Source organism: Bubalus bubalis, chromosome 4, assembly GCF_019923935.1.
Source record: "Bubalus bubalis isolate 160015118507 breed Murrah chromosome 4, NDDB_SH_1, whole genome shotgun sequence".
Classification (NCBI taxonomy): domain Eukaryota; kingdom Metazoa; phylum Chordata; class Mammalia; order Artiodactyla; family Bovidae; genus Bubalus; species Bubalus bubalis.
This window is the reverse complement of record NC_059160.1, coordinates 160,896,394-160,910,524: the sequence shown is the minus strand read 5'-3', so window position 1 is coordinate 160,910,524 and position 14,131 is coordinate 160,896,394. Positions and strand designations below refer to the sequence as shown.

The 14,131-nt window shown below is 39.4% G+C and overlaps 1 protein-coding gene across 6 annotated transcripts in view; it reads right to left on the bottom strand.

Moving 5' to 3' along the window:
* Positions 1-1,912: 1,912 nt before the first annotated feature.
* SHLD2 (shieldin complex subunit 2) overlaps positions 1,913-14,131 on the bottom strand; it is a 110,852-nt gene continuing 98,633 nt past the window's right edge. For all 6 annotated transcript variants that reach the window (XM_006066621.4, XM_006066618.4, XM_006066620.4 and 3 more), the window contains 3 exons: positions 7,951-8,179; positions 4,373-4,488; positions 1,913-2,272 (listed from right to left, as the gene is read on the bottom strand). In XM_006066621.4, the coding sequence (XP_006066683.4) occupies positions 2,073-2,272; positions 4,373-4,488; positions 7,951-8,179 (545 nt within the window). In that variant the 3' untranslated portion in view covers positions 1,913-2,072. The remainder of the gene's footprint in view (positions 2,273-4,372; positions 4,489-7,950; positions 8,180-14,131) is intronic.

Below are 14,131 nucleotides of genomic sequence, written 5' to 3'. Positions count from 1 at the left end.
ATACATGACTGCTGAGTGTGTAGAACAGTCTTGGAGTACTGCTTGAAAGTTTCTTACAAAGTTAAATATACACCTATCCCATAAACCAGCAATCTCCATAGGGATTTACCTCCCCAACTACAAAATAAAAACATACATCCACATGACTTGTAAAATTACAGCAGCTAGAAAATGGATAATGTAATATATTCATATAATTGGTATACTCCACAGCAATAAAAAGAATGAACTACTGGGTCACATGAAAACTTGGGTGAATTTCAAAAATGATGTGTGAAAAAAGTTCACAAAGGAAATAAACTAAATGATTTTACTTATATGAAATTCAAGAACAGGTCAAACTAATCTATGGTGATAGAAATCAGAACAGTGATTTCCTGTCATTAGTGGGAACTAACTGCAGGTGGAGATGAGAGAAATTTTTAGAGTGATGGAAACATTCTAAATCTTAATTGGGATATTGGTTACATGAATATATATTTTTTCTATATTTGGGAAGTGATCTTTTTAATACAGGGAATTTATATTCTTTAGAAGTTAGGGACATTTTTCTAATAATTCCATCAGGTAAAAATAAAGAAGAAAATAAAACCAGAATTTCCCATTTAGGTGAATCACTATACCGTATTGGTAAGATTCTTCCAGATAGTATGATCACAGTGTTGCATGAAAATCTGCCTGCAATGCAGGAGACTCAGGTTCGATCCCTGGATCAGGAAGATTCCCCTGGAGAAGGAAATGGCAACCTACTCTAGTATTCATGTCTGGAACGTCCTGTGAACAGAGGAGCCTTGTGGGCTACAGTCCATAAGGTCACAAAAGGGTCGGACAAGACTGAGCAACTAAAGAACAACAAATGTAAATAAAGACAGTTCCTTAGCTTATCTAGTATCTGATTATGCAGACAATTTGCTGGCCTGCTACCCTGAGCTTATCTGAGCATACAGTGAAATGAATCAGAGAGAAATACCAGGATGGAGGAGGAGGTGCCATTTGGCGGGAGTTGTCAGGGTGGAAGAGATTAGGCAGGAGCTTGTTCTCCCATGACAAGAAACTGTCATAAACTGTGTAAGAAGGTTTTGTTAGAAGTTACAGACCCTTCTCCACTGAATAAGGTTCTTTTGTATGTGTGCACTCTCATACAATCATTTTTGTGTATGGTTTTGGAGAGAATCACAAAACTCCTGAGGTTCATTTTTAGGGAAGCCAAGTTAAAAACAAAACAAGCCTGAATTTGAGAAAACAATTTCAATGAACCAAAACAATTTTACAAAACACACCTGTTCATTTTATCGTGAATTTAGCTTTGTTCAAGCACTATGATTATGTAGTACCACTGAGCACCCTCCAGACTTCCTGGTTAAGTGCTGCTCCCTATTTCCTCACTGGTGACTCCCATTCTCTGTGAGCTGCTGCTCTAGTTTAATGAGAGAATGTAAGGAATGTAATAAGTTGTAAAGTGTCTGTTGGTAAGTAAATTCAGTGAGGTACTCAAATCCTAGAAATGAACAATATGACTCTCTACCTTCCCTGATAATGAGCTGAAACATGACCATGTTCCTACATTTTCAATGCCTCTCTATCAAAAGACACGGTCATCTGGAACTTGTCTAAACATAGGCTTATATGAACTAAGCCACAGTCATGTATAATTATAATCAAAGAAATCATGTCATGTCTAGAGTTTATTAATGAAGGAGTAAGAAAAAAAATTAAGTTTGTGACCATGCAGAAAAGCAATTTCTCAGGTCCATGTCTCAGTACTTAGGACAGTGCCCGGAATGGAGCAGGGACTAAATGGAGAAAGACTTAATCCTAATGAACTGCTGGATGTTGCCTCATTGCTAGATCATTTCTCTAGAAGCAAGAAAGGGAAAGACCAAAAAATAAACGAACAATAAACTTCACAGAATTTTCTTAGGGAAAAAAAAATTTAATTAATGTATTTAGCACAGTTCTCTTTATAAAATATACTTATTTTAAAACCCCGAGCAAAAGCCCTGTCGTTCATTTCTAAAGACAAACCATCTCAGTGCTTTTCTTTGAAGTGCCTGCATTTTCTTCCTCTGGTCTCAGAGAAGGGCCTGGGATGCGCGCTTCAAGTCGTCGAGATAAAAATCCAGGAGGGAGAAGTCCTGCTGCAGTGGGTAACTGTTTTCATCTAACACGAAGACGCTCTGCACCTTCAGGACACAAGGCGCCCCGCTGCCCGCCAGCAAGGCATGCAGCAGGTCCGCGGCGGCCATTCCGTAGGTGACGTCAGAGGGAGGGGCTGCGGAAGAGGAAACGCGGGGCTCTTAGTGCCCCTTCCGAGGGAATGGAAATGCTCACACTTCAAGGTTCATTGTTTCCCTTGGTTTCTCAAGTCCCAAAGCCACTGTACATATCTCTATCCCTGCTCTTTCTAGCACAGGTTCCTCTCTAACGATGAGGTGCAATTCCTGCTGTTCTGAAGAGAAAGCACTGATGCTGTTTCCTTTTACGGCACAGCCACCGGCTTCATAAAACAATACAGGGAAGACCCGAGATTCATCTTTTCCTAAATTAAGCTTGAAGCAAAAAGGGTATGTCCACATCAGAAAAGAACTCTTACGTTTATCTAGTCTACAGCTCTTATCACGGTTATATATACACATACTGCTTGTATAACAGAACCCTGAGTCAGTTACTTAATGAATATCAAAATCTTTTTAAAAGATTTATTTCTTGCTTGTGCCAGGTCTTAGCTGCGGCAGGCAGGATCTTCGATCTTCACTGCTGGACCCTCAGCCGTGGCTGTGGGCTCTAGCTCCCTGACCAGGGACCCTGTGCATTGGGATCGTGGAGTCTTAGCCGCTGGACCACCAGGGCCCTTAAGACCCCAAGTCTTCCTGCCCCAAGATACAGATGGTGAGGATGAAGACGGAGGAAAATCCCTCTGTCCCTGGGGGAGGGGCAGAAAACCACCTTGGATCAAGACCGTCAGCAGTACCCCGCTGCTGGGATGGGGGTAGGACCACGCAGAGACACTCAACAGAGACGCAAGGCAGAGCTCGGCTGCTACGGCAGGAGGGACAGGGCCTGTTAGAAAGCACCACACCCAAGGACCAGACGCACGAAGAACCTGTGTAGGACTACGGCTAGACAAGAATCAAAGAGAATCACTCCTGCCCCTCTCTCTAGGCTGGGATGCAAAAATGACAACCAACGGAGCCTGTGCAACCTGGTGAGGTATACACATGTAAGAAGCTCTCGGAGGCCCGGGTGCAGGGTGAAGGATTAAAGCTGACAGCGGAGCAGGAATATTCGGAGGAAACTCTCTGGAGAACCACTCCCCACCATGAGCATGGATAATGCTAGGTAATTTGAAGCCAGTGGTGACCTGAAGGTAACCAGAGCAATGAAAAACTCAAATCCAACTCATGGGCTGGCAAAATTAACTCTACTCTGCTCACTCTCACCCCCATTAAAAGTCGAAGAAAACAGGTGTGCTCACTTTAGATACAAATACTGTTCACCTCAGTCTGTATTGTTCTATATGCAATGTTCAACATTTAAGCAAAAATGAAAGCCAGAAAAAATAACCCACTATTAAGAGACAGAGCCATCATTAAATGAGATTAACCCATCTGCTTAGAGAGTCTCAGACTAATGAGTAAAGGATGGAGTTTGAGCATCTGACAAATGGATCATCTTCACTTTGTTGTTAGCTACCGACAATCAGCCACTGTTGCACCCGTCATCAGAGCTGAAGTTCCTGAGCGTCCACACGACTGACATCTGGACAGTCTTCGTATGTTTATATTGTGCTGCACATTCATTTACTTAACTATTAAAAAACTAGGGTTCTGGTGTTTTCCCTTACCAATTGGAAGGTTAGAGTAAGAAGAGATTAGGCACCTACTTCTCTCTCTTCATGTGCTGAGACAGATGTAGAGCAAGTCTTACCTTCCAACTTACATAATCTTGTGTTTCTTTTTTTTTTTTTTTCCTTGTACACATGAGAATTTTATTTATTTAAAAAATTTTTATTTTATATTGGAGTATAGTTGATTTACAATGCTGTGTTAGTTTCTGGTGTCCAGCAAAGTGATTCAGTTACACATACACATGTCTATTCATTTTTAGATTCTTTCCCCACATAGGTTGTTACAGAGTATTAAGTAGAGTTCCCTGTGCTATACAGTGGGTCCTCATTGATTACTTATTTTACATACAGTAGCCTGTATAGTCTTGTGTTTCACTCAAGCTACATTATCCTTCTGCTTATATACTGACAGGAAAAGAAGTTAATTTAGAGTATAATGTTCCTTCTATTTTAATATACTATCTGTACTCCTGATATGAGTGGTTCCACAGAGGACAACCTCTTGATGCCATGTTGATATCTTACCTATTACTCTGTTGAGCCAGTCAGGAGAAATGTTGAGAAGAATCTTCTCTATCAGCTTTGATCCTACATGGATGCAGACCTTATATTTTCCATCAACTATGGTCATTAAAGCTGGCCTACAAAAGAGTAAACAGCTTAGGACCGTCAAAAAGATTTTCAATTAAAGAAATGTTAAATGTAATATAATTTCAAAAATCAGTTTTATAAAAAAAAATTTATTTACTTATTTTGGCTGCAATGGGTCAGGGTCATTGTTGCTGTGCAAAGGCTTTCTCTAATCGCAGTGAGTAGGGGCTACTCTCAAGGTGTGGTGTGTGGACTTTTCATTGCTATGGCTTCTCTTGTTTTGGGGCATGAACTCTAGTGCATGCTGGCTTCAATAATTACTACACACAGGCTTAGTTGCCCTGAGACATATGGGATCTTCCCAGACCAGGGCCATTTTGGTGCCCCTTGCATTACAAGGTGGATCCTTAACCACTGAACCACCAGGGAGGCCCAAATCACTGGGCTTTTCTGCAGAGTTAAGTTTAATTCCTGAAACAACAGTAGGGTGTCCTGAAGTGCCCTAGAAATAAGGGCTTTTATTTTAAAGACTTTCAAGTAATAAATTTATTTTATTTATTTCATATTCATTTTAAATGTTCAGATACTAATATAAGAAGACATAATTTTACCCTACTGTGCAAATTACTTTTAGAGATAAAATAAAGATGATAATCACACATTTCACAATCACAATTTCAAGTTATTTTTTTCCACTGGATTCTTTATCATAAAAACAAACTGTTTTGCATGTCACTATAAAGACAAAGAAGTAGATACAAACCATGACACACTCTAAAGAACAAACGATATGAACAAAATGACATGAATAAAATTATTCTGTGTACTTTTAAAGAAAGGGATATACCCCTTTTAAAAATAAATTATTTACAAAATGAACAGAATTTAGAAAAACCTACCAGGATAGGGGAATTCAGCATAACCACTAAACCATGACTATTGATTTTCTGTCTAAAAACTTACTTCCCCCTTTATCCACATGATGATTCTAGGTCCTTTTATCTTTTATAATCTTTCCCCAGGGTATCTCACTTCTTCCATTCTCTTTTTTAAATCTGGATGTGCCATGTGGCACACGGGCCTTCAGCTCCCTGACGAGGGACTGAACCTGCATCCCCTGCATTGGGAGCACAAAGTCTTAACCACTGAACCTCTGGGGGAGTCCCTCTTCCTCCATTCTTTATTTCAGCAAATACGTGTGCAAAATCTGGTACTATCCAGTGTATACACTGGGTACACACTAGTGAATAAGAGAGATCTGCTTCCTTCACTCAAGGAACTTCAGAGTTTAGTGGTATAGAAAGACAATTAAGGTTCTCAATAATGGTGGCAAGATGCTTCGGTGGGGACAGAATAGGCTTTTCAACCAACGGTACAGGGACAACTGAATAAAAGAATGAAGTTGGACTCCTTCCTTATACCACATATAGAAATTAACTCAAAATAGATCATAAATCTATATGTAAGAGCTAACTATAAAATTCTTGGAAAAAAAAATAGGAGTAAACCTCCATGATACTGGCTTAGGAAGGATACTTTTCTTAGATATGATACCAAAAGCACATGCAACAAAAAAGAGAAACAGATAATAATAAAAAGTGACAGCAAGGACATGGAGAACCTGCAACCCTCATTCACTTCTGGTAAAACTAAAATTGTGCAGTGGTGTCGGAAAACAGTTTGGCACTTCCTCAAAAGGAGTAAAAAGCTACCACATCAACCTAGCAATTCTACTCCTGAGTACATGCCCAGGAGAAATGAAAACATGGCCACAAAAAAGTTGTACATGAATGTTTGGAGCAGTATCATTTATAATAGCCAAAAAGTAGGTACAATCCAAATGTTCATCAATTGATGAATGGATAGATAAAATGCGGCATATCCATATTGTTGTTGGTTAGTCGTCAAGTTGTATCCAACTCTTTTGTGACCCCAAGGACTAAGCCCACCAGGCTCCTCTATCCATGAGATTTCCCAAGCAAGAATCCTGGAGTGGGTTGCCATTTCCTTCTCCAGGGATCTTCCCAACCCAGGGATCTTCCCAACCCAGGGATCAAATGTGCATCTCCTGTACTGGCATGCAGGGATGCCCATATTACTGGCAATAAAACAAAATAACGTACTTGATATATGCTACAATATGGATGAACCTTGAAACAGGTTAAAAAAAAAAAAGGAAGCCAGTCATAAAAGACTGCACACTGTATGATTATTTATATGAAATGTCCAAAGTAAGTTCCTCTACAGAGCCAGAAATTTGACTAGTGGGTGCTCTAGGTTGGTGGGAAGGAAGAATGAGAAGTGGCTACTTTGGGGGTGGGAGAGGTGAAGGTGATCCAAAATGGATTGTGGTAACAGCTGCACAAGCCTGTGAATATACTAAAGCCTTGGAATTTTACATTTTAGATGGGTTAATTTTATGGACTGTGAATTGTATTTCTATAACGAGGTTTTTCAGAAGACTATGCAAGTAAATGACTCCAGGTGCACACACAGGGCACTTCAACAGAGAACAAAGGAGGCGACTAAAAAAAAGTCTCTCTGATGAAGGGCCCCTCAACTAAGACACGAACGAGTCAGCCTTGTGGGGTCAGGCAGGGGGAGAAGCAGGCGAGAACGCCCTAAGGAGGAAAAAGTCAGATGCTAAAAACCTTACAGAAGGCCAGGACCAACCCAGAGATCAAGGCGAGGAGTGTGGCAGACGAGTGTGCTGGGAAATGCAGAGTGCGACGGGAAATTCTGGAAAGGTTCCAAAGGAATGCAGTGGTTACTCTGTTGGCTGTGGAGAATGGACTTGGTGGAGACAAAGGGAGGAGGGGACCTTGCATCTGAATCCAATCTTCTTTTCAGACAAGCAACTTTCAAAGTAAGAGCAAAGTTCATTTACTTATTCATAACAAACATAAATATATGTAAAGAGAAATAAGGCTAATGGATTATGCTTCTATAACTTTTCTTATTTAAAGTATTCCATGATAACATGCTGAACATATCTGCATTTGGTTTTTAGATATTACAGTATTTAGAAATAGAAAAGAGCATAAAACACTGATTGCTAATCTGCTATCCTTAATGTTTAGTGTGAAGATAAGAAAACTGAGGTGCAGGAAAGTTAAGCATCTTACTAGCTTCTACAACTCAGGGGTTAGATCATATAATTAATTTTAACCTTTAAATTCCAATAATGTGTTAAGATGGGGAAATGAGTTTCTTATGAGCCATTTAGAACTTGGTTAAAAATTAAACCAAGTAAAAGGTTTCTTTAGTGTATCTGCTTAAAAACAATAAAATCTCCCAATTACTGCTTTTTAAAAAATTCCTGTTACGATTACTGGGCAATTTTTGCTTTCATAAATAGCCATTTTTCCATCACTCAGGAGGAAAAAATTTATTCTCTTGGATTAGCTCCAGTTATTTTTCATCAGAAACACTTGATACATGTAACTTTTTGGTCATTTCTAGTCCCATGTAATAAACATTTCCCATCTAGCTGGCCTGCTTAGTTGCCTTACCTATAGTATATTTTCTTCATAGTAAATGGCAAGCAGCTAAAACATTGTTTGTAGATCTTGTTCTCATCTGTTTGTAGTTCCAATCCACATTTTGCGCAGCCAGTGTATATAATATTGGGCAGAGAAGAAAAAATACTCTTCAGAGAACTGCGAGCATTTAGAGCTATTTTCTGAACTGCTGTAATGGGAAATACTAGCTCTAAAATCTGGGCTTTGATTAGAATCACTCCTGTAAAAGATAAGCAAAAAGAAATATCATAAATTAGGAGGCCAAAACCATAACTTTAATTTACAAACATGGTTAAGTGTACAGTTGATTCACAGTTACTTATAGTAAAGGCCACTAAGGTCTTGTTGGTCTTCTCTACTCTTCTGCTAGACAATCTTACTCACTTATGGCTTCAGCATTTACTCCAAAGTGTAAGGGGTCATCTGCCTACAACTAAGAGGAAAGATTTATTTGGCTAACTTGGTTGAAAAGATGGATGTCTGTACCAGGGAAGGCCCCAGAGGATCCTGCTCAGTTTCACTCCCAGGGACTGACTGTGTGCTGGGCTGTCCTTAGTCACTCAGTCGTGTCCGACTCTTTGCAACCCCATGGATGGTAACCCGGCAGGCTCCTCTGTTCATGGGGATTCTCTAGGCAAGAACTCCCCATGCCATGCCCTCCTCCAGGGGATCTTCTCAACCCGGGATTGAACCCAGGTCTCCCACATTGCAGGCGGATTCTTTACCACCTGAGCCACCAGTAAAGCCCAAGAATACTGGAGTAAGGGTAGCTCATCCCTTCTTCAGAGGATCTTCCCGACCCAGGAATTGAACTAGGGTCTCCTGCATTGCAGGCAGATTCTTTACCAGCTGAGCTACCAGGGAAGCCCACCAGGGACTTACTATAACAGCACAAGTTTTCTGTATGGTTTCCCAATGGGGAGTACCTCTCCAGGGCATGCAAGAAACTCCCAATTCCCAGCCTCATGCCCCAAATGAAGTGAGGATATATCCTTTGTGCTATTAATCATCAAAACTATAGCCACCTAATTTGTCATTGTCTATAAACGGGAACCCACTCCAGGATTCTTGCTTGGAGAATCCCAGGGATGGCGGAGCCTGGTGGGCTGCCATCTGTGGGGTCGCACAGAGTTGGACATGACTGACGTGACTTAGCAGCAGCAGCAGCATATGTTGTTTATTTTTATCATTATATCTAATTCTAGGCCTCTAACCCCAGCAAGTAAATGTTTTATGTAAAAGATATGTAACAGGAATTTCCTGGTCCTGTGGTTAAGACTTTGCCTTGCTATGAGGAGGGTGCAGGTTTGATTCCTGGTTGAGGAGCTAGGATCTCATATGCCTTGTGGCCAAAAAACCAAAGCAATGTTGTAACAAATTCAATAAAGACTTTAAAAAAAAAGAAGATTGTTAAAAAAAAAAAAAAGAGTTGACTCTTCTGTGACACCAACATAAATGCAGCCCCTCGACTGCCTACGGCATTCTTCCTGCAGTGGTCATCTTCATAAGCCTGTGAGGCTCCAGAGGCGGGCACAGGAGGGACACAGAAATAGGAAGCAGGTTTAGAAACGTACATGGCACTACAACACTACCCAAGATCTCACCAGTTAGTACAAATCTAGAGTCTTCTGTGGCCACTTACTCCCATTTTTGAAAGTTGTATCAAATTTTTGTTTGATGATGTAAAAATTGGTAAATTTTCTACTATCTGTGTTTATTTTCCAGAAATATTATTAATTTAAACTAACTGTTAGTATTAAAACAGAGCATGACCCTCTGGGGCCCTCCCAGGCACAAATTCCTTTCTGTCCTCATTCCTTGTTTCTAAGAAATAGGCTTCATTCAGCCTCCTTGACCTTCCGAGTTCCAATTCAGTTACGAATCTGGGAAGGGAGGGAACCAAAGAAGCAGTCAAGAGACAACAGAATACCAGTGGGGCAGGGTCCTTCCTGTGAAATGTCTGTAACAGTATCTTTGAGTTCTTCTGCAGGAACTAAGGCCCCACCCAGGTGGAGGATGGTAACTTCAGGCTAAAAAGCACAAGATTTCTGGAACATTATCCTGTTACTTTACCACCAACCAATCTGAAGAAAGTCACACCCTTTCACACCCCAAATATTGCCCATAAAAACTTTCTTCCTGAAAACCATCAGGGACTTAGGAGTTTTTGAGCATGAGTTGCTCATTCTCCTTGCTTGGCCCTTCAATAAACCTTTTTCTTCTCTAAACTCTGACATTTCAGTTCATTAGGCCTCACTGTGTGTCCAGCACATGAACTTACATTTGGTTAAAGTTAATAATAAATGTTTCCATGTAGAAGTGGGTATATGGAGTTCTCTGAGAATAAATCTCTGTAACTCAATTAAAAAGTGGGGTTTCGTTTTTTAATTTTCTGGGCCAGGACTGAGCTCTTAAACCTGTGAAGTCTGACACTAACTTGAAGTAGGCAGCATCAAAATTGAATTGAACTGTACAACACCCAGTTGGGGTTCACAGAGGTGGAGAAGTGGCTGTTGATGTGGAAAACAACAGCAAAGCATACGTCTGATGTCAGAAGCATTGTGTGTAAAAATAGCTGGCACCCGAAACAACTAAAAACCAAGCAAAATGTACGAAACAGCAATTCTCAGGACATTAGATATCAGGCAACAAAGGACAGCGATCCCTAAGCGATGAGAAGCAAACGATGGAAGCCTAGTAACTGCCCCAGCTTACAGACAAGCGTTTACTGGCTACAGTACAGGAAAGGAGACCCAGGCAGGGCCTGGTGGTTTCCCTGAACTGACAGCAGACACAGCTTGAGTCTGGAAGGCTAATATGGCTAGAGATATCAGACTTGGTATTAGACAAGACAAAGGGGAATCTGGAGAAAACTCTGGAGAACTGCAGAGGGTACCCCCCGCTTGAAGAATTCAACTGAGTACTGACCAATATATGTAACCAGAGGACAAGAAAAGACCATCCAAAAGTATTGAACAATCCCTGAAGCTTGCACAGAGATAGGATTAGTGACTTCTCCCACCAGCTAGAGTGGAAAGTCTCATAATCCATAAGGTATTGGGTAGAGAACTTAGAAGTTGTACTTACAGGAAAATTCATGGCACTAAACTCCTACATTGGGAAAAAACATGTCAGTTACCTCCATTTCCACCCTAAGAAATGTGAAAAAAAGAAAGAAATCCAAGAAAGCAGAAGAAAGGAGAAAAAAAAATCAGAGCAGAAATCAATGGACTAGAAAATAGAAAAATTAATGAATACAAAAGGTAGTTATATGAGCAGATTAATAAAACTGGTAAAACTCCAGCCAATGATCAGTTAAAAAGAGAGAGAAGGCACAAATTAGCAATATCAGGTAATACCAGTATTACTACAAATTCTATATATATTAAAAGAGATAGTAAGAAAATATTATAACTTTATGCCAACAAACTTCTGTTGTTGTTGTGCCAACAACCTAGATGAAATGAACAAATTTCTTGAAAGATACAAACTATCAAAGCACACTTAAGAAGAAACAAGTAACTGGAATAGCCCTATATCTATTAAGGAAATTGAATTTGTAGTTAAAACCTTCCAATAAAGAAAACTTCAGGCCCAGATAGGTCTGAAGGAATTCTACCAAACATGTATAGAAGAAATTAATCTAATTCCAAATAAACTCTTCTAGAAAATTGAAGAGGTTCCTCCGTCCATGGAATACTCCAGGCAAGAATACTGGAGTGGGTTGCCATTTCCTTCTCCAGGAGGTCTTCCCAACCCAGGGATTGAACCAGGTCTCCTACATTGCAGGCAGACGCTTTAACCTCTGAGCCACCAGGGAAGGGATGGCTGAAGAGGAAACACTACACATCAACTCTTCTATGAGCATTGCTCTAACACCAAAACCAGAAAAAGATACAAGAAAACCTCAGACAAATATCCACCATGATACAGACATAAAAATTCTTATTAACAGATATTAGCAGTAGTTGTCTGGGCTTCCCAGGTGTCTCAGTGGTAAAGAATATGACTGCCAATGCAGCAGACACAGGTTTGATCCCTGGAGAAGGAAGTGGCAACCCACCCCAGTATTCTTGCCTGGGAAATCCCATGGACAGAGGAGCCTGGTGGGCTACAGTCCATGAGTTGCAAAGAGTGGGACATGACTTAGTGACTAAACAACAACAAGAACAACAAAAAGCAAGACTTCCCTGGCGGTCCAGTGATTAGAACCCAGCACTTTCACTACTGGGGCACAGGTTCAGTCCCTGGTCAGGGAACTACCCTATAAGCTGGATGCAGAAAGAAAAAAAAAAAAAGTTTTTTTAAAGCTTTTTCTGATGTGGATTATTTTTAAAGTGTTTATTAAATTTGTTACAATATTGCTTCTGGTTTGCGTCTTGTTTTTTTGGCCTCAAAGCATGTGGAATTTTAGCTCTCTGACCAGGGACTGAACACAAACTCCCTGCCTTAGAAAGGTGACGTCATAACCACTGGACCACCAGGTAAGTCCCCAAAAAGAAGAATTTTTACCCAGAATATAAAGAACTCTCAAAAGTCAATAAAACAATGAAGCCCACTTTTTCTTGGTAAGCAAAAGATTTCAATTGACACTTCATTAAAGAAGATATATAGGTGGCAATTAATTACATAAAGGATGTTCAACATCACCAGCCAATAAGTAAACGCAAGCTGAGATTATGATGACCCATTACTACACATCTATTAGAATGAACAAAATTAAGAAGAATGTCCATACCAAAACTTGAGGTGGGTGTGGAAAAAACAGAACTCATACACTGTTGGTGGAAATGTAAAATGGGACAATTGCTTTGGGAAACAGGCAGTTTCTTTAATTTTTATTTTTTTGGCAGTTTCTTTAACAGTTAAACATAAGCCTGGCATATAATCCAGCTATTGATTCAATTCTTGGGTATTCACTCATGAGAAAAGAAAGACTATGAATAACGCCTTGTACTTGAATGTTTATAGAAACTTTATAATAGTCAAGAACTGGAAACAACCCAGATGTACATCCAGAACTGAACAAATAAACAAAGCATGATATATTTGTATAACAGGACAAAGAACGATTTACTGATACACACAACCACATGGATACATCTCAAAGAAACTGATACCTCTACAAGAACTGGCTAAGTTAGAGATGCCAAACAAATGATTCCATATATATAAAAGCGCAGAAAATTCAAACTAATCTCTAGTGACAGAAAGCAGATTGACTCCCTGGAAGGGTCGGGGGCAGGGATGAGGGATGGAAAGAGATACAAAGAGGCGGGTGATGATTTCATGACTGTGGTGTTGCTTTCATGGGTTTCATGTCCATACTTACCAATGTGAATGTACACACTTTATTAAATAAGGGTAATTGCCTATATGAAAATTATATCCCAAAAATCTTGTTTAAAAAAATTTTTTTTAATCTAACATTCTGAACCAATTTGAAAAGCACCAACTGAAATGTCCTATTAACTGCATAGGACCCGACTCTTAAATTTCTGTGGACGAGCCAGAAGAGGGCAGAGCACACTAGCAAAAAACCCCAAGAAATAGAGTTGAGAATCTTAGCATGTGATATCTTAGGAGCTTCAACCTAATTTATTTGGGATCAGATTATTTTCACTAGAAAAACTGTAAAAATAATCTTATTTCACTTAAAACATTCTAGCATTTAATGAAATCTAAAGCCATCTGTAATAATTCAGAAGATTATTTATGCAAATTGGAGAATAAAGCTAAAATTCACTGTCAAGATCCAATTTCCTGAGCTATTTGTAATAACTCAACCTACAAAATCACCAAAAACATTAATTTTTTTCAAAAACAGTAATCTTATACAAATTCTGAGGAAAATTTTTCACCAAATTTTTCTTCATTAAAAAATTTAAATTATATAACAATAAACCTGCAGATACATCTCATTTTTTTCGACCTTTATTTTCCCTCTAAATTTATTTGCTATAATAGCCATTGGAAAGCTTTCTATTAGTTTCCAAAACTGATAATCACTGACATTTACTCATTATTGGCATTTAGCAACCCTAACTATAGCTTTAAATGCTGTTTAATTTATAATGCCATCAACCAGGAGTTAGCATCTTTTAGCATCATTTCCGTAGTTAAGAAGCCAGTGCAATTTAGTGGAAAGTATTGGTATTTCCCACTAAAATTG